At 41.9% G+C, this 27,254-nt stretch overlaps 1 protein-coding gene across 1 annotated transcript in view; it reads left to right on the forward strand.

The window, feature by feature from the left end:
* Positions 1 to 27,254, forward strand: part of MAP3K15 (mitogen-activated protein kinase kinase kinase 15) — a 311,475-nt gene that overhangs the window by 64,952 nt on the left and 219,269 nt on the right. The window contains exons 2-3 of the mRNA XM_082244591.1: positions 6,427 to 6,566; positions 7,661 to 7,684. Coding sequence (XP_082100717.1) covers positions 6,427 to 6,566; positions 7,661 to 7,684 — 164 coding nt within the window. The remainder of the gene's footprint in view (positions 1 to 6,426; positions 6,567 to 7,660; positions 7,685 to 27,254) is intronic.

The raw sequence follows: 27,254 nt of genomic DNA on the forward strand, positions 1-27,254 counted from the left end.
TCGCAAGTTTTGAGGGAGTGTGCAATTGGCATGCTGACTGCAGGAATGTCCACCAGAGCTGTTGCCCGTGAATTGAATGTTCATTTCTCTACCATAAGCCGTCTCCAAAGGAATTTGGCAGTATATCCAACCGGCCTCACAACCACAGACCACGTGTAACCACACCAGCCCAGGACCTCCACATCCAGCATCTTCACCTCCAAGATCGTCTGAGACCAGCCACCTGGACAGCTGCTGAAACAATCGATTTGCATAACCAAAGAATTTCTTCACAAATTTTTAGAAACTGTCTCAGGGAAGCTCATCTGCATGCTCATCGTCATCCTCAGGGTCTCGACCTGACTGCATTTCGTCATTGTAACCAGCTTGATTGGGCAAATGCTCACATTCGATGGCGTCTGGCACTTTGGAGAGGTTTTCTCTTCATGTATGAATCCCGGTTTTCTAGGATCTTTGAGTTCAGCTCATGACAAATGGGGGCAAAAACGTTGCGTTTATAATTTTGTTCAGTATAGTTACTGGGGAAGAAAAATGCATATGTGTGGTTTTTGCATGTTTTTTCACGCTGGAAACTTGAAGCCTGTAGCTCGAAGGAAATGTTTGTACTTTTTCAAGTGAACGCTACACTCAGGTGTGAACAGACACAATTGAAACCGTTACATTTTGGATGCTTCCTGCTTTGGATTTACAAAACCCTCAGATATGAATAAGAACTTTAATGCAATAAGCCAGCCCAACAAAATGAATTGTAAACATGTGAGCTTGTCATTTTAAAAGTATCTACACTATGAATTTCCCTTTCTCCTGTAATGTTGTAATAAAAATTGCTAAAACGGCAAGCAGCAAAAACAAATTGTGCAGAATCACGCTGCATGACAGTTTGGTAATCTTCTCAATGTTCGGTGGAGTCTTTTATGCAAACAAATGTATATGTCATCTCTGGTGGAACTTAGTAAATGCAAATGGGAGAAGACTAACTATACAATATAGCAGTGTAGTCTGCAAGCATGGACTTGCATCAGTTAATATGGATACAACAGCAACAGACTCTGGAGCAGTCAGTCAGTATTATCATTCTTCACACTCCCTTGCACTTATAATATGTGGAAGATACATAACACTGGTGTGAGCTGCTGTATGAGCATTTAGTGCATCGGTTTATGGCACTAAAGGTAATATTTTAGCAGACTTTTTTAGCAGTAGATTTAGCAACTTCAGTCCTTTGCAGAGCTCCACCCAAAAAGGGAATATTCGCTTGTTTGCCTCCTCCCCCTCTCCGCTGCCACATTTGGCACCTTTTGGGGGGAGCGGGTACCTGTTTTTGACAGGCACCCACTTCCACTTCCGGCTGAGTTTGCCGAGTTTTGCCTCCCTCCTTCTTCCCCCACCACCGGGACATTCACAAAGCGCAGCACGCTTGCGCAGTAGGGAACCAGCTGTGAAGCTGCAAGGCTTCACTGCTGGGTTCTCTCAGTGGAGATGGCGGCGGCAGCACCCGAGAGCCATTTGAAAAATTGATTCAGGTGAAGACACCGATCGTGGACAGATAAGTGTCCTGATATTAAAAGTCAGCAGCTACAGTATTTGTAGCTGCTGACGTTTAATTTTTTCTGAAGAAGCCCGGAGCTCTGCTTTAACCACTTTCGCTCCCTTCCTGCCCAGGCCAATTTTCAACTTTCAGCACTTTTACACTTTGTCAATTGCACGGGAATGCATCACCCAAATTACCAAATGTACCCAAATTACATTTTTAGAACTTTTTTGGAGACAGAGTTTTTTTTGGTGGTATTTAATCATCACTGGGTATTTGTATTTTTTGCTAAGCAAACAAAAAGACTGAAAATTATGAAAAAAAATGTTAGTTTTTGTTATACAATTTTGCAAATAATTAATTTTTCCTCTTTACTCGTGCACTCATGAGGCTGCACTGATGGGCACTGATGAGGCTGCACCGATGGGCACTGATGAGGCTGCACTGATAACCTGCACTGATAAATAGGGCACTGATGATCAGTGCCCTTATTATTAGTGTAAACAATGTACTCATTGTGCCTTGTCAGGAAAGGAATGCTGATAACTGGCAAGTCTGTTTACATGTGACCAATTGTGATTTCACACAGTTGAACACATGGTAAAGGGCTACTGTGATTAGCTCTTTACCGCAATCTGTGATCAGCTGTGTACGTGCGTGCCTTAGGGGGTGTGGGGGTGGCATGGTTCTGGGAGGATGTCAGTGGATGCCCTTCCAGAACTAGAGAGCCGCACTCTCTCTCATCCCCCTCTCTTTCACCCCCTGTCTCTCTAACCATGCCCTCTCTCACTCCCCCCCTTTTTCTCACTCCCCCCGTCTCTCTCTTTCCCCCCTATTTCTCTAACTTTTGTCTCTTACCCCCTCTCTCTCTCTCCTTCTCTCTCACCCCTTTCTCCCTCTCATGCCCCTTCTATCTCATATCCCCTCTCTCTCATCCCCCTCTCTCTCCCCCCCTCTTTCTCTTTCCCCCGCTCTCTCTCTCTTACCTCACTCTGTCTCTCCCTCTCTCTCTCTCACCACCCCCCTCTCTCCCCCCTCTCTCTCACCACCCCTCGCTCTCACCTCCTCTTTTCCCCTCTCTCACGCCTCTTTCACCACCCCCCCTCTCTCCCCCACTCTCTCTCACCACCCCTTCTCTCTCTCACCCCCTCTCTCCCAACACCCCCTCTTTCTCTTACTCCCTCTTTCTCATCACCCCCTCTTTCTCTCCCTCTCTTTCACTGCCCCCCCTTCTCTCACCCCCTCTCTCCCTCTCTCTCACACCCCCTCTCTCTCTCTCTTCCCCTCTCTCTCCCACACCTCTCTCTCCCCCTCGCCCCCTCTCTTTCCCCCTCTCTCTTCCCCCCTCTCTCTCTTTTTTTTTACCCCCCTCTCTCTCTCACTCCCTTTCTCTCCCACCCTCACCCCCCTCCCTCTCACTCCCTCTCTTCCACCCTCTTTCTCTCCCTCCCTCTCTCTCTCTCTCTCGCTCTCTCTCACTTCACTCTGTCTCTCCCCCTTCTCTCTCTTCCCGTCTCGCCCCCTTCTCTCTGTCCCTATTTCTCTATCACCCCCTCTTTAATCTCACAGTTGCGAGTAGCCGGCCGGTCCGTGCGCAGCCACATTGTGCTGTGTACGCTGGGACCTGACGGGGAGGCCTATGACCACCGGGCATCATACCAGCGGTGTCTGTAAGTTGTTTAGCGTCTGGAAGGCCCCCCGAGGTAGAGGGGAAGAAGGAGATTGTTGATGTGCCTGTCGCCTACAGATTAAATGTGAGTGTATCTGCATATTTTGTTGTTCCATGTCTAATAAACAGTATTACACGAGGACAGCCGTACGATGGTGTCTCCTTTGTAACTTTTAGATAGAAGCTTTGTCCGCCACCCAGTGGAAACGAGGAGGCGCTGTAACGACCTCATATTGGTGATTGAAAGACCACCAGCAAGCCTTTTGAGTGTTATCGGATCAGCGCATGAACTGGTGACATATCACTACTTTGTGTATATTGTTTTCTTTTGGTTTCATGCTTTTTTCTCTGATATTAGGGCCCAAATCATGATCTCGCGCACAGGTCCCCTGCTTTCAAAAAAAGGCTCCAGGTGGCCCAGCAGCTTCTACAGAAAGAAGCCGGGAAATTCCATGCAGGCTATGCTGCGGTAAATATTTAAATGCTTCCTCTATGCAGCTGAGCTGCAATTTGTAGGTGGGGCTTGGTGGTGTTGTGGCTTGAGTGGGGACACAGGGGGCTCCATGATCTCTGATTGCCCGGGGGCCCCATGAGTTGTCAGTCCACCCCTGCTTTGTACTTATTCTAGGTAGGTATCTTGGAAATGCAGCCAATGAAGGAGCAGCCAGGCAACTTGCATTTCATAAGTTAGCCATGGCAGCCTCAAAATTGTTCTCAGCACAGATTTCCCATTCATTCACATTGCTTTCATGCTGTCTGTAAAATTTGTTGGGAAGCATAACAGACATTTTTCTCAAGAGAAATAAATCTATTTATGGCACGCTGCAAAACCAGAATGAAGTCAAATGTTAATTTAGCAGTTTCTTTCATCAGTGATTTTTTTTTTACTGGACCGCGGGTTCTTTTGTTATTTGAAAAATGCTTGTTCCTACTAACTATGATGCCTAGAGGCAGAAGGTTTCAAGCCAGCCCTAAACACAGCACACATCTGTATGTATAATAAATTTGTATGCATTATTTGCAACAAATAACCTAATGTTTAACACAAAAAACGTTTTTACAGTCTCTCCCCCTTCCCGATCACTCACCCCCAAATTTATATGTTAATTAGATGGTTGGAGGTGTGAGCTCACATCGCTGCGGCTGTGATCCTTTACTTTGTGGGGTTGGAGTTTTAAGCTGCCAATAGATGAATGGAAATTTGGCTGGTTCAGAATTTTATTCAGTTGATCTAATTTCATTCCATCTTTGGTCCCATCTCAATCTAATATTTGACTAGATCGACATACACTGGAATGGGAATGTTGGTGTATTTTCATTTGAGCAGAGCTTGCAGTCAATTGCCTGCAGCGCTGACCAGTGTATTCTAATAGCAGGATTCCACTGCGGTCAGAATACAATAGCGCAGCAGGGAAGATTGGGAAACCCTCACTGTCTTCCTTTCTGCTTCTGTCTTTCGCTTCCCTAAGCCCAGTTTCCCATATTGTTGGGCCACACAAACCATTCAATATTTAGGAACCAAGATTTCTTTGAATCTTAACCTTCTCCTGAAACTTTCTGCCCTTACTAACCTCTCTGAATGCTGACCTGTAGAAGTGGAAAACACTGACCCTCTCTTGGTTTGGCAGATGTAATGTTCTGAAAATGAACATAATGCCTAACCTCTTATACCTTTTGCAAAATTACCTATCAGGATCCTCAAGCCGCCTTCTGCTCGGTACGGGCAGGGCATGTCGAACTTGTATGGCTTATATGGCAGGGTAAAGCATCCCGTGATAACAGAGCTATCTTACTAAGGTCCAAACTCGGGAGGGATGGGATTCTCAGATCCTGCCATGTACTATACAGCAGTGCAAATGACAAGAGTAATAGACTGGTGCAGTCATGCATCTCAAAAATGATGGGTGTCTCTGGAGCAAGACTTCACATGCTCTCCCCCTGGACTACCTTGGTCAGGTAAGAAGCATACCCAGGATCTACACACCCACCTTGCTGATTTTGGCCTCCTTTACGCAAACTAGACATGGAACAACTTACCTCTGCCTTATGGGATAAGTCTAGAAACATAGGGCTAGGTGGCTCTATTGAGATCCATTTCAGTTCTCAGACGAAAATCTTCAGTATGCATAGGCTCTCACTGACATTACTCTCCTGCACGGTGCCCCCCCCTCCTCCAGTTGCCCCCTCTGGCCCTTGATCACCTCCTTTGTATCAACCCCCCCCCCTCCATTAATATATATATATATATTTTTTTTTTTTTTCCTCTCTTCCAGTCCCTTTTCTCTCTTCTTTTTTATCCGCCCCCCCCCCCTTCTCCTCTCTCTTCCTTCCCTCCCTTCTAAAATGTTTCCCCCATATACACCTATTAAAGTATGGAAAACCTGGTGACCACCAAACTGGTATACCTTACTGATGGAATAACCTTTCCGAGGGATTTAAAATCAACAATTTATAGTTCTAGTATTCTAGCGTAGTTCAGGTCAACTTCTGTTTAACTTCACCTATGTATATCATTACTGATAACTAGACATGATGTATCTAATAAATGTTCAATCTGGATGTAAGCCTTTAAATAAAAAAATAAATCAATTAGAAAAATAGTTGTCATTGTGATTATGTTGCAATCATGTGACAAACACAGCTATGGTATTTGCAGTAGTTCAGTGAAAAGGCCCCACTGGGAAAGAAAAAAAATCCTCTTGGGGATCAATCTGAGATGTCCTGAATGCCTGTAAATGTGCCATGGTTTGAAAAGTACTCTGATCATTTTTCAGAAGGTGGTAGTCTGTTGCCTGTGTGAAAGAGGACTAAAATAAAAATTCAGTGTAGTTGTTTCGAAAGAGGGTAGAGCATGTTCAGTTTGCAAAGTGAATTTTACTTAGATTATTCGATGGGGTGAAGATAGGTGAAATTCACTATGCAAAGAATGCCCAATCATATGCAAGGAAACAAAAAACAGGATTTATGATCTTACTTAAATTATTGATTGAGGTCAGCACAGTAGCACTTTGCTAAGTAAACATCCTATACTCCCTTAAAGAGATGCTCCAGTCAAATTTTATAAATAAAATTTCAGATTGCATTAAATGTAAATCCAAATAATAGGCCCCCGGGATCTTCAGGTTGGACATCAATGTACATATTCTAAATCATAAAGAAAATTGATAAACTCCACTTAAATTGTTATTGGATGATAAATATTTTGTTCTCTTCTTTTTTTATACAGATGTTGCTGTGGTGGACATGAGCGACGTAGGAAGACAACCCTCTCTTTTTTACCATCTTGGAGTTCGAGAAAGTTTTGACATGGCAAACAATGTTATTATCTATCATGATACGGACCCTGATACATCATTATCCCTCAAGGTAATAAATACTTCATTAGTCCTTAAGGCAGCTCTTCTAAACCAGAGTTCTGGAGTTCCTTCAGAGTTTGCTGGGGGTTCCTTGAGTTGTTGCCGACTGACCTCCCATTTGACGGTGCCTGCATAGTTCCAGGGCCAACACCACTGGCAAAACCAGCATGACACCAATGCTATTTTTAGCTGTCTGTAGGAGTGGAATTCTGACCACCACTGTAAGATGGCATTCTTACTACTGATCACCAATGTATAAGGCAATTTTTCATTGACTCGCACTGAATTAGTTTTATGGCTGGTTCACACCGGATATTGCAATGCAATTCACATGCAGTTCTGTGCACTGCAACTTCAGCCTGATTATTGCACTGCATTTGCAACCTGCGTTTGGAGTTCCATTAAATTAAAGTTCGTAAACCTTTCGTAACATGTTACACCTATATTCAGGCTGTAACATGTTACAGATGCACCAGCCTCTGTACCACTCCCCCCGATGCCCATTTTGACAGCGAGCAGGAGATTTGTGAATGTGAAAACTACAAGTACCAACAGCCTTTGCGGTCTTTGCATGCACTACCTTTGGAATTGAAACACACTTCTACACAGACTGTCTGCAAGAGCCCTGCATTGCACTCAGGATATGCTAGAAAATCAACCCTTTTGTGTTTAAGATTTTGGTGAGGGGGGCCAGGTGACAACATTATTCTGAGTAAAGAAAATCTACCAATATCACAGACAATAAGAGCAGAGCAACCTGGATTTTATTTTGAGATCTCTTCTCTGGTATCTTTAACTTTTTGGAAGCTAGAGAATGATAAAGCCAAAAAGTGTGAAAACCGTCCTCATGTGGAGGAGTAAAAAGCAGGAGGAATGCTCATTCAATGTCTTATTTCAGTTTAATAAACTATGATTGTGTAAAACTGACTGCTGCTCTAATCAGTAAGTAATTACTTAGGACTTTGTGGAGTGAAGGAGACTGAAGCAATTGTCCAAGGCAACTAATGTTACTTGATTTTTAGTTTGCTTTGCTCTTAACCATGACAGAAATCAGAATTTATGACAGTAATCATTTAATTAATGGTTTGATTTATTTTATTTTAGGATATGGTGGCCCAGAAGAACACTGTGAGTATTAAACTTGTTTTATTTCTTATATACTGTATGTTACTTTTATGCATCATGCATTATATTTTTTTCTGATTTTCTGTGTAATTTTTGGTCTGTATTTGTATGCATGTAAACACATTCATATTATTCAGTACTACCTTCAGATAATTCCATGGTGTCTATAGTAACAAGGAGGGAGATTTTATCTAACTTCCACTGGCTTACTCTTTAAACCAGAAACCAAAATGAAAAGGGATATATAGTAGGACATAGCAACTTACCGGGATTCATCATACATAAATCTGAACAAAGTAAACTGAAATTGAATTTGTCAAAACAATATACTCCTTGTTGTACTACATCTTTCTTTCTTGTACTGCCTGAAGCTGACCATACGGAGTTAGATATTTGTTGGTCAATTCAGATAGTTTTACCAAGCAGCTGAAGAAGCTGCCTGGACAAGCAGCAAAACATCCATCCCAGTTGAAGGTGAATAACTACTAGTAGCTATATCTTTTGTTTTTTTTTTTATTAATTGTGAGATTGCAATTAACAAGAGCAATGGGAGCAGCATTTGGCTGACAAGTCAAATCAAGATAGACAATATACATTTTGTTGGTATAAGTTGAGAGAAACCTAGCAGTAATGTGAGAAGGAAAAAGCCGCACTTCTGGTTGTAAATGTGAAGTATTAAAATCCAGTTTTATTGATATCCAAAGTAAGACAATAAAAGCATATAGAGCATATCCACAAATTGCCAGAGACATGGGGAAGAAAGTGCACAGCAGTTAACGCGTTTCACGGAAACGTCCGCTTAGTCGTAACCAATTGGTTACGACTAAGCGGACGTTTCCGTGAAACGCGTTAACCGCTGTGCACTTTTTTCCCCATGTCTCTGGCTATTTGTGGATATGCTCTATATGCTTTTATTGTCTTACTTTGGATATCAATAAAACTGGATTTTAATACTTCACATTTACAACCAGAAGTGCGGCTTTTTCCTTCTCACACTACTATTGCCTGGACTGCGCATCCTTGCCTGCACCTGTGTTGGATTTTTGTGGGATTGCTTTCTCATCGGAGCGGTTCTCTTTCTCCCTGATCAGTTAGAAACCTAGCAGTGCTGGGTCTAGTGGTGTACATTAGGAAACATTTGAATGGATGGTGGTCAGACTAGTAAGTTACAAGCAAAGGGAAGAGGGGTAGGCCTCAATATTTAGCTTAACGTGTGTGGAATTTCAATTGGAGGATCATTGGCAAGGAATCTGGAATGTCAATTGGAGGATCATTGGCAAGGAATCGGAGTAGATATCATTGAGTAGGTTCAAAGTATTGCATTATAGATTGTTGAGTTTCTACGGGCACGGTTTGGATGTAAGATTCCTAAATGCTATAGAAAATTTGAACCTGTAATTCCTTATGCAGGGAGGCCTTCACCCATATGTGAAAAACATAGGATGATTTAGCTAAGAATGAAGAAATAGGGTAGTTACACTTATGCAAAATAGTCTTCCATGTCACAAGGGATGTGATAGTAAGCAGTTGTTTACAGCCCCTTGAGATTTTAATGCCTGGGAAATTATTTAGGCTAAAAAGAGCCCAATCAGGAGTTAGAGGTAAGTAGTTTATTAGGTATGTGGTAGCATTACTATAGCTTTTTATACTTTTTATAGTGTGTTTTCTTTACTTTCTTCAGCCCTGTGTATACAAAGGAGCATGGGGGAGCGCATGACCATAATGAGGATGTATTGACACAGCCCCAAATGATCCACAATGGCTCAAAAGTGATATGGTCTAGAAATATTTAGACAATAAAGGTGGATAAAGCACCTGGTCCAGATGACATCCACCCACACATCCTAAAAGAATTGAGCTCTGTCATTTCAAAGCCTTTGTTTCTAATTTTGGGACTTGTTAAGGACTGGAATAGTACCACTGGATTGGCGTAGGGCCAATGTGGTGCCTATATTTAAAAAAGGATCAAAGTTTTCACCAAGTAAGTATAGACCTATCAGTTTAACTTCTATAGTCGGGAAGATACTGGAGAGTTTAAGAAAAGAAATCACAGATGAGTTCTTGCTGGAAAAAAATATTTTAGGCAACAGACAGCATGGATTCATAAAAGACAGAAGTTGTCAAACAAACTTGATTTCTTTTTATGGAGAAGTAAGTAAAACCTTGGACAGAGGGGTGGCTGTGGACGTAGTATACTTGGATTTTGCAAAAGCGTTTGACACAGTTCCCCACACGTCTAATGTGTAAGGTAAAGTCTACAGGCTGGGAAAGATCAGTTTGTAAATGGATAGAAAATTAGCTAAAAGATAGAATTCAGAGAGTAGTGGTTAATGATTCTTACTCTGAATGGTCTAAGGTTATCAGTGGTGTACCCCAAAGTTCAGTGTCGGGACCCTTACTTTTTAATTACCTTTATAAATGATATAGGGTCTGGGATTAAAAGTACCATTTCAGTCTTTGCAGATGACACCAAGATTTGCAGTGGAATAACTTCCTTACAGGATGTCTCCAACTTACAAGCCAACCTCAATGCACTGTTTCATTGGGTAACTATGTGGAAAATGAGGTTTAATGTTGATAAATGTAAAGTTATGCACTTGTGGGCTAAGAATATGCAAGCAGCATACATACTAGGGGGAGTAGAACTGGGGGAATCCATAGCGGAGTAGGATCTCTGTGTTCTGGTAGATCATAAGCGTAATAATAGCATGCAATGCGTAATAATAGCATGCAATGCCAAGCTGCGGTTTCCAAAGCAAGCAAAGTCATTTCTTGTATTAACAGAGGCATGGACTCCAGAGAGAGAGATATAATTTTGCCCCTGTACAAATCATTAGTAAGACTTCATCTGGAATATGCAGTTCAGTTTTGGGCACAAGTTCTTAAAAAGGATATCGGGGAACTGGAGAAAGTGCAGCAGCCAAACTGATAGGAGGCATGGAGGAGCTCAGCTATGAGGAAAGATTAGAGAAACTGAATTTATTCTCTCTTGAGAAGAGGAGATTCAGGGGGGATATGATCAACATGTATAAATATATAAGTGGTCTATAAAGTGAACTTGGTGTTGAGTTTTTCACTTTAAGGCCATCACAGAGGACAAGGAGGCACTCTTTACGCCTAGCGGAAAAGAGATTTCGTCTCCAAATACGAAAAGGTTTCTTCACAGTAAGAGCTGTGAAAATGTGAAATAGACTCCCTCCAGAGGTGGCTCTGGGCCAGCTCGCTAGATTGCTTTAAAAAGGCCTGGATTCTTTCCTAGGTGTACATATTATAACTGGGTACTAATATTTTCAGGTAAAGTTGATCCAGGGAATATCTGATTGCCTCTCAGAGGATCAAGAAATATTTTTTTCCCCTGCTGTAGCAAACTGGATAATGCTTTGCTGGGGTTTTTCACTTTCCTCTGGATGAACTGGGGGTATAGGATTGTGTATATGGGATTGTATGGTTGTGTTTTCTTTACTGTTTTTGTTTTTTATTGGTTGATGGACTTGTGTCTTTTTTCAACCTGACTATTTAACTAGCGTTCACTATATGGACCACTTATGTATTTTTTGATACACATTGATCATATCCCCCGAATCTCCTTTTCTCAAGGGAAAATAAATTCAGTTCCTCTAATCTTTCCTCATAGCTGAGCTCCTCCATGCCTGTTATCAGTTTGGTTACTCTTGTCTGCACCTTCTCCAGTTCCCCGATATCCTTTTTGTGAACTGGTTCCCAAAACTGAATTGCATATTCCAGATGAGGTCTTACTAATGATTTGCACAGGGGCAAAATGAAATCTTTCTCTCTGGAGTCTATACCTCTCTTAATACAAGAGAGGATTTTGCTCGCTTTGGAAACTGCACCTTGACATTGCTATTATTAGGCTTATGATCTACCACAACCCCCAAATCCTTCTCCACCATTGTTTCCTTAGTTGTAGGATCCCATTTTTAGGATCCGTGGGTGTATGCCATCCGGTCCAGGTGCTTTATCCATATTTCTGGACCATATCACTTTTGAGTCATTGTGGATCATTTGGTGCTGTGTCAATACCATCCCTATTATGGCCATAAGCTCCCCCATGGTCCTTTGTATACACAGAGCTAAAGAAGGTATTTAAAGTGATTGTAAAGTCTTGTTTTTTTTAAATAACAAGCAGGTTATATTTACCTGCTCTGTTCAGTTGCTTTTGAACAGTGTGGCCCAGATCCTCCTCTTTTCGGGTCCCTCTTCTGTGCTTCTAGCCCCTCCCTCCTGTTGAGTGCCCCCACAGCAAACAGCTTGCCGAGTCACAGCTCCGTGTGTCCATTCAGACACAGAGCCATGACCCGGCCCCGCCCCCTCTTTATCCTGATTGGCTGATTGTGTTTGATTAACAGCAGTGGGAGCCAATCACGCTGTGCTGCTGTCTCAGCCAATGAGGAGGGGAGTCCCAGGCAACTAAGACACTCCTGTAGCATTACTGGATAGAGAGGGGGCTTAGGTAAGTTTTAGGGGGGCTGAGGGGGGCTTCTGAAAACCTTCTGCCTTTACAATCCCTTTAATAAATGTGCCTTCTCTTTTTCTCCAGTCACCCTCTCTAGATTATTTTGTAAAGGGCCTGCATGTGCAGACCTTTCCTTTTTACCATTAATACATTTGAAGAATTTTTTTGGGGGTTTGTCCTACTATCTTTGGCAATCTGTCCTTCATTTTGAATGTTTTTGCGTCCTTGATTTCCCTTTTACATATTCTGTTATATTCTTTGTAACATTTAAACAATGATAGTATTCCTTCTTTTTTATATATTTTAAAAGCTCTTTTCTTATTATTTATAGATTTTTTTAACTTTTTTAACTTGGGCCGTGAGTTTTATTTTTAGCCTTTTAAACGTATTGCTTGTGGGAATATACTTTGCACATGTTCACATACAGTTTTTTTTAAAAAATTTCCATTTCTGTTATGTGTTCATCGATGCCAATATTCCCTCCCAGTCTAAGTCTTGGAGAGCAGCCCTCATCCCTGGAAAATTTGCTCTCTTATAGTTAAGTGGTTTTATATTTCCCGTATAAGCTTGTTGCTTACAGCTAACATTAAATGAAATCATGTTACGGTCACTTCTACCAAGATGTTCTTTTAAATGAACATTAGTAATAAGCTCTGCATGGTTTGAGATTAGCAGGTCCAGCAGAGCATCATTCCTAGTTGAGGCCTCTATGAACTGTACCAAAATATTGCCTTATAATAGATTTAAATATCATAAAATCAAACACTGGTTCCTAGGTAAATACTAATACAGTGATTATAAATGTGAAACGCAAATTGTCCATTATAGGAGCTGTTTTTTTTTTTTAAATTTAAATGTAAGTTACTACTTGTAAATAAATATATAGTATAACTATAAAAAGTATAGCTAATATATGATACCTAGAGCAAAGAAGTGAAGGCATGGACCAAAACTTCCTCTTGGATATAATTTGTTAGGATGTCATGGAAACAGTCCTACTTATCCTTTGCACCCAAGACCCAATGATTCTTACAGGAAAACTTAAAGAGGAAGTAAACCCTCCTCTGACACTTGTACCTATATTTAAGCCTATATTAAGGCTTACCTATAGGTACTGTAAATATCTCCTAAACATGTACCGTTTAGGAGATATTTACCTTACATGCAGCCAGTGACGATGCAGCCAGTGACGTCACTGGCGCATGCGCTCTGAAGGAACGGCCGCTCGTGCCGTTCCTTCAGAGTCCCGTGCCGTGACTGTCGGCTCCCGCGCGCATGCGGATGGCCGGATGCCGCGATTCTTGAAGACAGGCGGCTGAACATGTCGCCCGTTATACAGGTGAGTGAGCGGCACGGCGGGGGCTCGTTGTAAGGTATTTCATAATGATCTAGTATGCGATGCATACTAGCTCATTATGTGTTTGTCTTTCAGGTTGTAAATAAAAAAAAAAAAATTTAAACGAGTTTACAACCTCTTTAAAAAGCTAAATTTAATGCAGTTGTCTATTAAACTTATATAGACTGTTAGTGATGATGTGCAAGAGTATTTGAGGTTTGAATCTGAATACTGTTTGTAAAATATTTGCAACAAATTTGAAATACAGTTTTATAATGTTAAATGGGATGTTATAAAACAGCATGGATGGAGGGAACATAGAAGCTACAGTGTTCTCAACACCTGACTTCAGACTTGGCAACAAAGTCTTTGCATGCCTCTTATGCCCAAAAAAAAAACAAAAACATCTTAAAATGGGACTTTTGTTCCACTTTAAATTGATCTAAAACTGATATCCCTATACATTCACCCTTAAGCAAATCCAACATTTGCCCTTTGGCAAGTCATAATACAGGTCACGTGGTTGTTCCCAAGCTCTCTGCTTCCTGTTCCTGAGGGCTGATAATGGATAATTTATATAGCTTCTGAATTCTTAAGTGTTTGTTTACATCCGTACATTGGGAGTTTTCAACTAGTGCATAAAAAGTACAAAAAATGCCCATGGGAAATGGACAACATATCACATTGTTAGTGCATAAATAAATTTCATGCAAGTTGGATAGATAGCTGTGCTTTTTACAGATGAGACAGATGTGGAACACACATTCTTAAACAAGGAATAAACACTTTATTTTTGGATAGATGCTTTGGCAATGATGTATGCATATTTCCCAAACGTAAATGTTTTATTGAGGGTTTGGATGTGGGAATCTTTTGATACACACAACTATCTTTTAACCCAGAAGCTGAGACTTCTTTTGAGACTGAAAAACTGAATCTAACTGTAATATCTATAAGGCAAATGTGCAAACTCTCATAGGCTACATAGAATCATTAGATGGTGACTTCAAGTAATGGTTACATTTGAGTCAAAAAGTCATTTATATGAGAAAGATCATTTTTACATAAATGTTGTTTTGTACACAAACTTTGGCAGAAGATCAGTAGTGTATTGTAGCATATTTTTCTCTAATTTAAATGCAGCAGGCGATCTTGTAGCATGTCAGTTTTACGGTCCTAAAATTCTCTATATATTGGCACATTTCCTGTACCTGTAAAGATTATTTATGTTAAGAGACACCATTGCTTGTGCATTTTGGAAACCATTAGGCTTTGTGGTAAGTAAGATTTTTACTGTTTATGGAAAGATCTTCCATATAAAAGATTCATCACAAGTTTTGTGAGCGCGGTCTTTCTGCTATAGGTATAGATCCATTACCCTTTTGAGAACCTGTCCCAGTTCACCAGTTTTACCCGGGTGTTTTTAATGAAATATATTATATATATATGTTCTTTTATATATGTATATATATATATATATATATATATATATATATATATATATATATATATATGTTCTTTCAGTGTGATGTGGACAGGAGCACTCTTTTTTTCTCACTTAAAGTGTTACTAAACCCACAACAGTAAAATCAGTCTGTATTTGCAGTACAGCATGCTTGTTATACTCACTGTGGAACCTAATGTGTTAATCCTCTGCATTGTGTATAAAGGCTTTTTGTTCCTCTCTCTCTGATCCTCCTCTTCTTTAACTGACTCCAACCCATCTCGTGATAGAACAGAATCTTGGAGTCAGGCGGCACATGCTCAGTTTGGTGTGTATTGCTAGAGTTTTTTCTCTTTTCTTGGGAGAGTGTGTGTGATTAGCACAGGGCCAATAAGCACTGTCCAGACAGAGGATCAGGGGAGAATGAAAACTCCTCTTACAAATTTAATCACTTCTGGACCAGGCCTTTTTCTGACACTTGTTTACAAGTTAAATCAGTTTTTATTTTTGCTAGAAAATTACTTAGAACCCCCAAAATTATATATATTGTTTTAGCAGAGACCCTAGAGAATAAAATGGAGATCACTGCAATATTTTTATCGCACCGTATTTGCGCAGCAGTCTTCCAAATGCAATTTTTTTTGGAAAAAAAAATCACTTTTTTAAATAAGAAAATAGTAAAGTTACCCCAATTTTTTCTATAATGTGAAAGAGAATGTTACGCCGAGTAAATAGATACCCAACATGTCATGCTTTAAAATCGTGCACGCTCATGGAATGGTGACAAACATTGGTACTTAAAAATCCCCATAGGCGACATTTTAAACATTTCTAACAGCTTAGAGTTACACAGGATGTCTAGGGCTCAAATTATTGCTCTCACTCTAACGATTGCGGCGGTACCTCACATGTGTGGTTTGAACGCTGTTTACATATGTGGGCGGAACTTACTTATGCGTTCGCTTCTGCGCGCGAGCTAACAGGGACAGGGCGCTTTCATTTTTTTTCCTATTTATTTTATCTATTATTTTTTATTTTTACTGTTTTAAAAAAAAAAATGTTTTGATAATTTTTATTCCTATTACATGGAATGTAAACATCCCTTGTAATAGGACCTATTTAATGTGAGATCTGGGGTCAAAAAGACCTCAGATCTCACATCTACACTAAAAAAGAAAAAAAAAAAAAGTTAAATGTTTTGCTAGGAGACGACGTTTGACGTCGCTCCACTCCTCCAAGGCCTTAGAGCAGAGTGGGGGCCATCTTGCCCTCACTCGACTTCCTGCCTTTGAGGAGTGCGGACCAGATAGTTTTCCCCGCTGCCGGCGGGTCCAGTAAGCAGGGAAAACGACCGCCCGCACCGTAAGGCGGATCCCGCGGCGATTCCGCCACTGGGACCACCCTTATAAAAAAGAGGACCGCCAGCAGTTTTAAAAAATATGGGGGTTATGGCAGCTATCTGCTGCCATAACCCCGGTATTTAACGTCAAAGTACCGTTGTAAAACGGGTGGTCCGGAAGTGGTTAAGCAAAGACTGATACAAGTCACAAGGCTGCTATATACTGCTGATGAGAAAAGGTATTTAGCTGTTTATATTTACTAAAATAATTTAATGTTCTGTGTACTGAGGGGGTCCAGATATATTGAATGCAGGCTCCTGGGTTTAGTAACATTTAAAGGTATAAAGGTTAAAGGAAACCCGTACGGAGGAAGTATGGAGGCTGCTATTGCTGACCTGAGTGCAGCCAGTGATATCCCCCATTGACCATGGCCTATAAGCAGTGCTTTTGTCCTCAGTGAGTCTTAGGCCATGACATAGTGTGCATGTGTGGCTTTTCTACATAGGCCTAATGGAGACGCTGTGTACTTTCAAGCCTGCAGGATGAGGACTACTACATTATGATCTATGTATAATGTGGAAGTCACACATGGACAGATTGCCATGGCCATTAGAATATGTGTAGCCCTTTGATCTCAGGTTAGTAATGTGTGGTATAATTGCAATTGGACAGGTGGGGGGAGCAGTTGGCCCCAAGTTGTTTGAAAGATATTCTAGTCACTTATCTGGACTGATTTAGGTTGCTAATAATATATAGTATGATAATCACTAAAGTGTTTAGTGGCTTAACCCTTTGGACATAAAAAAAATGGTCTGGTTATGGTATCTACTCACTTAAACACTGAAAGAATGTAAAACTAAAAGGGCAGTTAGCTATACTGAGGGTGTAATAGCATAGGTTATGCACTGCGGAAGGATTTTTATCCCTTAGTTATAACAAGTTTCAAAATGGCATTGGATGTACAAGTAAACTGGAAAACATTTAAAACTGAGCTCCAGGGATGATAAATTGTACATACCGTATATATTCGAGTATAAGCCGACCCGAATATAAGCCGAGGCCCCTAATTTTACCACAAAAAAATGGGAAAAATTATTGACTCAATTATAAGCCTAGGGTGGGAAATGCACCCAACTGTACCACCACGAGACCCAAAACAGGGGCTGCGGGCATGGTACAGGAGAATGCAGGGCTGTGGTCATGGTACTGGTACAGGAGATACAGGGCTGTGGGCATGGTACAGGAGAATGCAGTGCTGCGGGCATGGTACAGGAGATGCAGGGCTGTGGACATGGTACAGGAGAATGCAGTGCTGCGGGCATGGTACAGCAGAATGCAGGACTGCGGGCATGGTACAGGAGAATGCAGGGCTGAGGGCATGGTACAGGAGAATGCAGTGCTGCGGGCATGGTACAGGAGAATTCAGTGCTGCGGGCATGGTACAGGAGAATGCAGGGCTGCGGACATGGTACAGGAGAATGCAGGGCTGCGGGCATGGTACAGAAGAATGCAGGGCTGCGGACATGGTACAGGAGAATGCAGGGCTGCGGGCATGGTACAGGAGAATGCTGGGCTGCGGGCATGGTACAAGAGAATGCAGGGCTGAGGGCATGGTACAGGAGAATGCAGGGCTGCGGCCATGGTGCAGGAGAATGCAGGGCTGCGGACATGGTACAGGAGAACGCAGGGCTGCGGGCATTGTACAGGAGAATGCAGGGCTGAGGGCATTGTACAGGAGAATGCAGGGCTGTGGGCATGGTACAGGAGAATTCAGGGCTGTGAGCATGGTACAGGAGATTGCAGGGCTGTGGGCATTGTACAGGAGAATGCAGGGCTTTGGGCATGGTACAGGAGAATGCAGGGCTGTGGGCATAGTAATGGTACAGGAGAATGCAGGGATGTGGGCATGGTAATGGTACAGGAGGATTCAGGGATGTGGGCATGGTAACGGTACAGGAGAATGCAGGGCTGCGGGCATACTACAGGAGATGCAGTGCTGCAGGCATGGTACAGGTGTACCATGCCAGCAGCACTGCATCTCTTGAAGTATGCCCACATCCCCACATAATGGCAGGTAGTGCGGCTGTGGAGGAGTCTTACCTGTTCCTGAGGCGCAATAGATTTAAAAATGGCGCCGCTCGGCGCCAACACGTCACCGCGTATGCGCCGCTCAGGAAAGCTTGTATATGTTCGGCTATTCCCGAGCGGCGGCGGCACATGCGCAGTGACATGTTGGCGCCGGGTGGCGCCATTTTTAAATCTAAGGCGCCTCAGGAGCACGTCGGGCCGGCCAGGGACATTTTTTTTATGACTCTAGTATAAGCCGAGGGGGATGTTTTCAGCACAAAAAAATGTGCTGAAAAACTCGGCTTATTTTCGAGTATATACGGTAGTTACTTTGGTCTAGCTTGTCACAATGTAAGTATGCATATGTGATAGCCGATCTGCCTCTGTGGAAGCTGTAGCCCTAGTTACTACAATGATGACCACGGTCTTTTGTGCAATATATACATGGGTCGGCAAACTCCGATGCACAGAAGCATTGGCTTTCACACATGTACAGGGGTGTACAGCCATTCACTTCTATGGCTAGCTGTTCACTCCACCTGTGCCACCTTGGACATAGGAAAATTACCCTAAGGACTATTTATACCTGCAAACTTCCATGTGCAATAGGCTTTAATTAGTCCATCACAAGAAATGTAACCTATGTATAATACTAAGTGCTTATTACTGTTTATAGCAAATTTAAAGGAACATTTCATGGGAAGCTACATTTGCTGCCCTCTTCCCTATGACTCACTCACCCACAAAAAGTAAGGAGATAAGGAAATCTAACTCATCTCTTAAATTTCTTTGTTGCATGCTTGTTTCAGGCATTTGACTAAAGTATTGTTAGTTAGTTAGGCACAGCCAAGTTAGGCACAGCCAGGTTATTAGTATGTTTTAGTGGGGCCAGCAATGGCAGCCTACATGTTTCTGTCATTGCAGAAATGGTAATTTTCAAGGAATAAAACGAATCACGCGATAGTACGTACAGTTGGAATGTTCAGCAAAATTTGTGAAATTCCATTTTTCTAAAGAAGGATCACTTAATCTAGAATTCTAAAATTTGGAATGGTTGCTATAAGTTACTACAATTTGAGCATAAATTAAGCTCCGATCCCTGGTTATTATTTAATATGTTTTGTAATGAACAAAAAAGGTTCTTTTTGATCACAGGCCAGCTCTAACATTCATGAGCCACTGCCAAAAAAATGATTTGTAGATAACTTTTTCCCACATCACATTATTGTATTTAATCTCAGTTATGAGGTTTTAATTGGGGAAATCTGAAGAAGCTTACTGAGTTAAAAACAAAAATTAGAACGTCAATTATTTAATGAATGACATTTAGCAGTGTCTGATACTGACATATAATAGTAATAAGTACTTAAAACAAATTAGTCTCTTTTTTGGTGTTGAGATCTTGGCACTGTTAGATTTTAGTGCAGCATGTGTGATTTTGGTACAGATACTTTTGGTGCCCAAATATGGTTAGCACAGACTTTTAGGGGTTAATTTGGTGTTAAAGCTACCCTGTCAGTAAGTTTAGCAAATTAAAGTAAGCCCAACCTGTAAAAAAGGGTAAATACTTGCTTTTTTGCAGCTAGATCTTAAAAGGTTTGTTGCTGATCTCCTGTTACTGACACTGACACTTCTTCACGTGCTAAATACCTGCTTCCCTGCCACATGCAGTCCCCTCTCCTGTAGTGATGTAGGAGCCAACAGAAGGATCCACAGTGCAAAGTGCGCACTTTTTAACCTTTTGTTATTCTGAAGAAATCCCTGTTTGTTCCTCTGTGCCTCTGTGTTGAGTGAGTCACATTGGAGTGGTTTAATAATTATCTATCAGCTGTGGCAGCTGCAGGGCACTAATAAGTAAAGCTTACTGACGGGCTTACCGCCCGTGTGAAAAAATCCCTGCAATGTACATAGATCATCCAGAGGGGAATGTTTTTTACTCAACAAAAGTGGAGTTAGGCTGGCCATACATGTTCAATTTTCTTGTGCAATTGTCTGTTAGATTTACCAAAAACCATATAATATGAGGTCAAAACTAAGCAACACTTTCAATTGTTTCCAATTAGGTAGGCCTTTGTACTACATAGTTGAAGGTATATTTAAAGAAAATTGTACAGAAAAGTGTAGGACAATTGTATAATGTATGGCCAGCCTTACGCTTTAATGTTTTTGTTTGCCAGTACCCCAACCTCCTGAAGGCAGCAGTATAACCCTTTGGTTTAACATTATGTACTATTCTTGTGTCCCTTAATCCAGAGAAAATCAGAGAAAAAGATTTTATGGTAAGTACAGACAAAAGTCCTATTATATAATTATATTTAAAGATATTCCCCCCACTATGAACAATGGTGTCATCAGACATGGGTTTTAACTTGATATCTGAACATATAAAGCTAAAAGTAAACTAATACTTTGCGCAACAGTTAGTTCTCTGTGATCCATAAATGACATATTGACATAAAGGTGTTAATTGTTGGTACTTTTTATCATGCAAATTTAAGTTTAATATAGGTAATTTATTTTGCTACCAATAAATGTGATATTCGTCTTCTGTGGACTACAACTATATGCAAGCTACGGCTCAGAGCAAGCAAATATGATGTACAATAACATACATGGCACAATAAGTGATTTTATCTCTGTAAAATATGTTCCAGTAATTTACATATACAGGAATCTGATAATGACACACTTCCACTGTTTTAAGCTCCTACCTGATAGGAGCTCCTTGAGTCGCTGGTAAAAGTATCCACATCAAATGCACATTTAAAGGTGACATTAGCATGGCAGACCTCCTCTGTTAATTTTCTTGGGTCTTAGGTACATTAGGTATTTCATTTTTTTAAACCTTGTTTTTTTTTGCTAGAGTTTTTCTGCCATCCTCTGCTGCTGACTCAACCACTCATCTCAACCTTGTACCACTTGGTTTGATCATGGCATAAGCTGGAGCTTTAGGAGTACTTTCAGGATAATAATAATGTGCCCAGCAGTACTCATAAACACACATTCAAAGAAATGAAGGGCACCATTGGGCGTAACCTCACCAAACCCCAGGGTTTCTTCAGGACCCTGGTTGAGAAATCCTACTATAGACAATGGGTTTACATACACCAGTTCACTGGTATCTACAGTGCCTTGCGAAAGTATTCGGCCCCCTTGAACTTTGCGACCTTTTGCCACATTTCAGTCTTCAAACATAAAGATATAAAACTGTAATTTTTTGTGAAGAATCAACAAGTGGGACACAATCATGAAGTGGAACGAAATTTATTGGATATTTCAAACTTTGTTAACAAATAAAAAACTGAAAAATTGGGCGTGCAAAATTATTCAGCCCCTTTACTTTCAGTGCAGCAAACTCTCTCCAGAAGTTCAGTGAGGATCTCTGAATGATCCAATGTTGACCTAAATGACTAATGATGATAAATAGAATGCACCTGTGTGTAATCAAGTCTCCGTATAAATGCACCTGCAATGTGATAGTCTCAGAGGTCCGTTTAAAGCGCAGAGAGCATCATGAAGAACAAGGAACACACCAGGCAGGTCCGAGATACTGATGTGGAGAAGTTTAAAGCCAGATTTGGATACAAAAAGATTTCCCAAGCTTTAAACATCCCAAGGAGCACTGTGCAAGCGATAATGTTGAAATGGAAGGAGTATCAGCCCACTGCAAATCTACGAAGACCTGGCCGTCCCTCTAAACTTTCAGCTCATACAAGGAGAAGACTGATCAGAGATGCAGCCAAGAGGCCCATGATCACTCTGGATGAACTGCAGAGATCTACAGCTGAGGTGGGAGACTCTGTCCATAGGACAACAATCAGTCGTATACTGCACAAATCTGGCCTTTATGGAAGAGTGGCAAGAAGAAAGCCATTTCTTAAAGATATCCATAAAAAGTGTCATTTAAAGTTTGCCACAAGCCACCTGGGAGACACAGCAAACATGTGGAAGAAGGTGCTCTGGTCAGATGAAACAAAAATCAGAATTTTGGCAACAATGCAAAAAGTTATGTTTGGCGTAAAAGCAACACAGCTCATCACCCTGAACACACCATCCCCGCTGTCAAACATGGTGGTGGCAGCATCATGGTTTGGGCCTGCTTTTCTTCAGCAGGGACAGGGAAGATGGTTAAAATTGATGGGAAGATGAATGAAGCCAAATACAGGACCATTCTGGAAGAAAACCTGATGGAGTCTGCAAAAGACCTGAGACTGGGACAGAGATTTGTCTTCCAACAAGACAATGATCCAAAACATAAAGCAAAATCTACAATGGAATGGTTCACAAATAAACATATCCAGGTGTTAGAATGGCCAAGTCAAAGTCCAGACCTGAATCCAATCGAGAATCTGTGGAAAGAACTGAAAACTGCTGTTCACAAACGCTCTCCATCCAACCTCACTGAGCTCGAGCTGTTTTGCAAGGAGGAATGGGCAAAAATTTCAGTCTTTCGATGTGCAAAACTGATAGAGACATACCCCAAGCGACTTACAGCTGTAATCGCAGCAAAAGGTAGCGCTACAAAGTATTAACTTAAGGGGGCTGAATAATTTTGCATGCCCAATTTTTCAGTTTTTACTTTTGTTAAAAAAGTTTGAAATATCCAATAAATTTCGTTCCACTTCATGATTGTGTCCCACTTGTTGTTGATTCTTCACAAAAAATTACAGTTTTATATCTTTATGTTTGAAGCCTGAAATGTGGCAAAAGGTCGCAAAGTTCAAGGGGGCTGAATACTTTCGCAAGGCACTGTATTTAAATAATTTGAAATTATTGGCTTATGTTATCCTATTAAACTCATACATGTAAATATACTCTATGTAGCATGGCAGCGCTATACAAATAAAACACTGGACACATGATAAGCTCTGAAATTAAAACACCTGGAGTAGATAAAAAAAACAAAAAAAAAACAGGTATTGCCCATAGCCACCTTACATTTGCTTTCTAAACTGTCCTAAAAAGATATTAGATGGAAGAATACTTTCCTCTTCATTACTTTTCATAGTAAAGACAGCTAAGTCTGAACATAGATAGGGCAGAGCTCATCACACCAATATGACAGAATACAAAATTTTACTGTATTAACCAAAAGTAAACACTTTAAAGTCATGCTTCATTGCACTTAACAATCTTCTCTATCTATGAAACAGAACTGCCAGTGGCTCCATAAATCCCAGCATTAATGTTAAGAACTCAACAAGGTCTGGTTAAATTAAAAAACGACATGCAATTACTTGGTCTGAAGGAGTGTAATGACCTTGGCAGCTACCTCCCTAGCTCTCCTTCATGCATACATTTTTCAACTGAGCATATATAAATATATGACTCTAGAATATTGTGATTTGTTACTTCCTTTCTGGTTAAAGGCAGATATCCCAGTATATATTTTCCAATGTACAATCTCGTGTTGACAGCAATAAATCCTACATGTGTACTCAGTCATCTTGCTGCACCACCATATATTAAAGGCTATAAATGGGTAGTCAGCACACTTTGCTGGATCTTCTTCCCTTTTCTTCTCTTGTGTCACTGTGTCTGTAGCAGCTGATACTTATTTGCAGTGCCTTGTGCCTCTCTGCTACAATACCTGATATTTCTCTATTACACTAGTATAAGCCTTGCTTCATTGTTTTGTTTTTTTATTATATACCTCGTACCTTTTACACACAAGAACCGGTGCCTAACTTTTCTGCAATAGGTTACCTGTAAACCTTGTGTTTTTTTAATGTCGTTTATTAAAAAAAAAGTTCTACATGCTTTATCTTTGATGCTGTTTCCAGAAATTCCTCCAATTGGGGTTGAATAGTATCACATGTAAAATGCTTTGCAAAAATGTCCAAAAGGAGGCTGCACTGGACAAGTGGAGGTGTGAATGTAGCTTTAAGCCCCTTTCACACAGGCTTTCCGATCCGGTCCGCCTGTCAGTTATTCAGGCTGACCTGATCAGATGCCTCATGCAGCCCTATGGGGCAGCGAATGTCAGCGGAGACATCTCCGCTGACACCCACTGCTATCTGATTTGATCCTGTCTGTGAAATCCTGACGGATGGAAACCCTATTTTCCATTCGCCTGGAGGATCGGTTTGGATAAGATCGGATATAAACGGACAGGTGGTCTGTTCTCACACGACCTCCCATAGAGGAGAGCGGGGCTCTGGCAGCTCCATCTCTGCAAAGTAAGCAGAGATAGAGCTGTCCTCTGCTTGCTCAGTGGGGATCGGCGGATCGATCCTCCCTGAGCAAAACTGAGTCTGTCGGGTGTACCGCCCATGTGAAAGGGGCCTTACAGACCTCTCAATTGCTTTCGGTGCCCTATACCTCCGTACTGGATAGAATTAAGATGGAGAGCCGGCAACGCGCTCTTCCGAATCAATTACTTTATTAATAACGGGCAGAGTGTAAAAATACATCTATTTTTACACTGCCCATTATTAAAGTGGAACTTTAGTCAGAAAATGAAGTTCTGCTAGATCACTTCAGGCTGGCCCCTTTTGCAGGTATAGCTATGTAAAGCATTAAAAATAAGTGTCTGGTGCATGGTAAGAGGAGTCCTGGCCTGGCAGCTGTCAGTGTGACCCAGAGCTCGTGTGAGTCCCAGCAAAGGTCATCATGCCCCGAGGTGGTCGCAGTGTCTCTTCTCGCCAAGCTGCCAGCCCAGCACCTTCTCATGCTCCGGCTCCAGCACACCCACCGCCCTCGGCTGTGTCCGCAGCCCCAGCTCCGTCTCAGGGACCAGGGATTATGGCTCAGCTGGCTACTACAGCAGCTGGGGTAGCTGTGGGCTCTGCGGTGGGACACGTTCTTGGTGGAGCCCTTACTGGCGCTTTCAGTGGAGGTAGCTCGGAGCCAGCAAAGCCCGTTGTACAGGAGGCTCCAAAGCCCCCCACCTACGCCCAGCAGCCACAGTCTACTTATGGCCCCTGCCATTATGAATTGAAGGAATTCTTGAATTGTGCTACCACTAACAATGACCTGATTATGTGTGAGGGATTTAGCGAAGCCCTAAAGTAGTGCAAACAAAATTATGGTATCTCTAACCTCATTTAATAGTCTTCTGGGTCCTCGCTGGACAGTGAAGAGCCATTTCTCAGCAGGATCAGCATCTTTTAATTCTCTACCCTCTACATGCCCAGAGAGCATTGCATATGTTCTGGAAGTTATCTGTTTTATCGTTCAATAGAATATTTAATAAATATATTTCTATTTTAATTAAAAAAAAAAAAATAAATAAGTGTCTATACTTTCTAAAATTCAGTAATATACTGTCTCACCCTGCTCTGCGCATGCTCAGTTGCTCTCCATTTTTTGGCATTTTTAGGCACTGCCAAGTTTATAGAGGCTGATCTGCTGACAGCCTTAAAGCAGAATTAAAACCTCCTATCCTCCTATCCTGTGAAAGATGCTTCTGTTGGATCTGTAACTACCATGGCTGTGTGTTTGAGTCGAACATAAGTTCTACTCGAACATCGACTGTTCGTGTGTTCGCTTAACGCATGAACAAATGGGTTGCTCGGTGGGAAGTTTGCCCACCGATGAGCGCACCATAATGCCCTGCGCTCTTGCAATGCATTGATTGCTGATGATTGGCCAAAGCATGCATCTGACCTGTATGCTTTGGCCAATCACACGACAATGTACTGTCAGAGCCATATCCTACTTTAAAAATGTATGAATATGTTGTAGTCCTGGGTCCCCTCTCAGGACTCCCCAAGTTTTGTGTCCCTGTCACTTATGGTTTGGGAGCAGTGCTATGTCAAGCTGACCAAGATTTCCCATAAACGCCAATGTTAAAGACAGGGAGCAGTGCCATGTCAAGCTGACTAAAATTTCCCATAGATGCAAATAAGCACTGAAAGCTGAAAATTGGTCTGGGCAGAAAGGGGGTGAAAATGCCCTGTATTTAAGCGGTTAAGGGGAACCCTATGACAGAATGAAAAAGAAAATGGTGTGGGGTCCCCCCCCAAAATTTATACCAGGCCAGGAAAGGGGGGGGGGGGGCGAGTGAGGGCCCCCCCCTCCTGAACCACACCAGGCCGCTTGCCCTCAACATGGGAAGGATGGTTTGGGGTGTTCCTTACCGAAAACCCTGGGCTGTGGTTGTGTGGGTCTGCAGGTGGGGAAGATCCCAGCCCCCCCCCCCCCATGGTAATGGGTATCGGGTACATCGTACCCCCACCCATTTACCACAAAAGTGTAAAAAAGTAAAAACCACAGGAAACAATTTTTGACAAGTCATTTATTAAAAAGAAAAAAAATAGTGTCCCTTGATGTAAATCCATCGTCAATCATAACACCTGCTGGACCTGAAAAATATAAAGATGTAAACACGCTTCGCCTCCTAAGAGGCTACCCGCTGTATGCCTGCTCATAGGCAAGGGGTGGGGCCACTTGACCACGTCACCCGGTGGCACTGCCCCTTTTGAAGTCACATGATGTCAGAAGGGGCGGTACCACTAGGTGACATAAGCAGGTGGCTCCATCCCTTGCCTGTATAAGAGTTGTCAAAGACAAAGGACGGCATACGGCGGGTATGGTCTTAGGAGTCTAAGCGTTTTATGCAATTTTTCTATTTTTCTGGTCAGCGGGCGTCATAGTTGACGATGGATTTACATCGAGGGACTTGTAAAAAACAGTTTCCTGTGGTTTTTACATTTTTACACTTTTTTGGTGAATGGGTATGGGTACGATGTACCTGATACCCATTCACATAGAGGGGGTGGGATCTGGGGGACCCCTTGTTAAAGGGGGCTTCCAGATCCCGATAGGCCCCCCACCCGCAGACCCCCCCACAAGCACAGCCCAGGGTTGGCGGAAAGAGGACCTTGTCCCCATCAACATGGGGAAAAGGTGCTTTAGGGTGGGGGGGCAGAGCCCCCCCTGCCCCAAAGCATCCACCCCCATGTTGAGGG

Source organism: Pelophylax lessonae, assembly GCF_965119305.1.
Source record: "Pelophylax lessonae genome assembly, chromosome: 2".
Taxonomy (NCBI): Eukaryota; Metazoa; Chordata; class Amphibia; order Anura; family Ranidae; genus Pelophylax; species Pelophylax lessonae.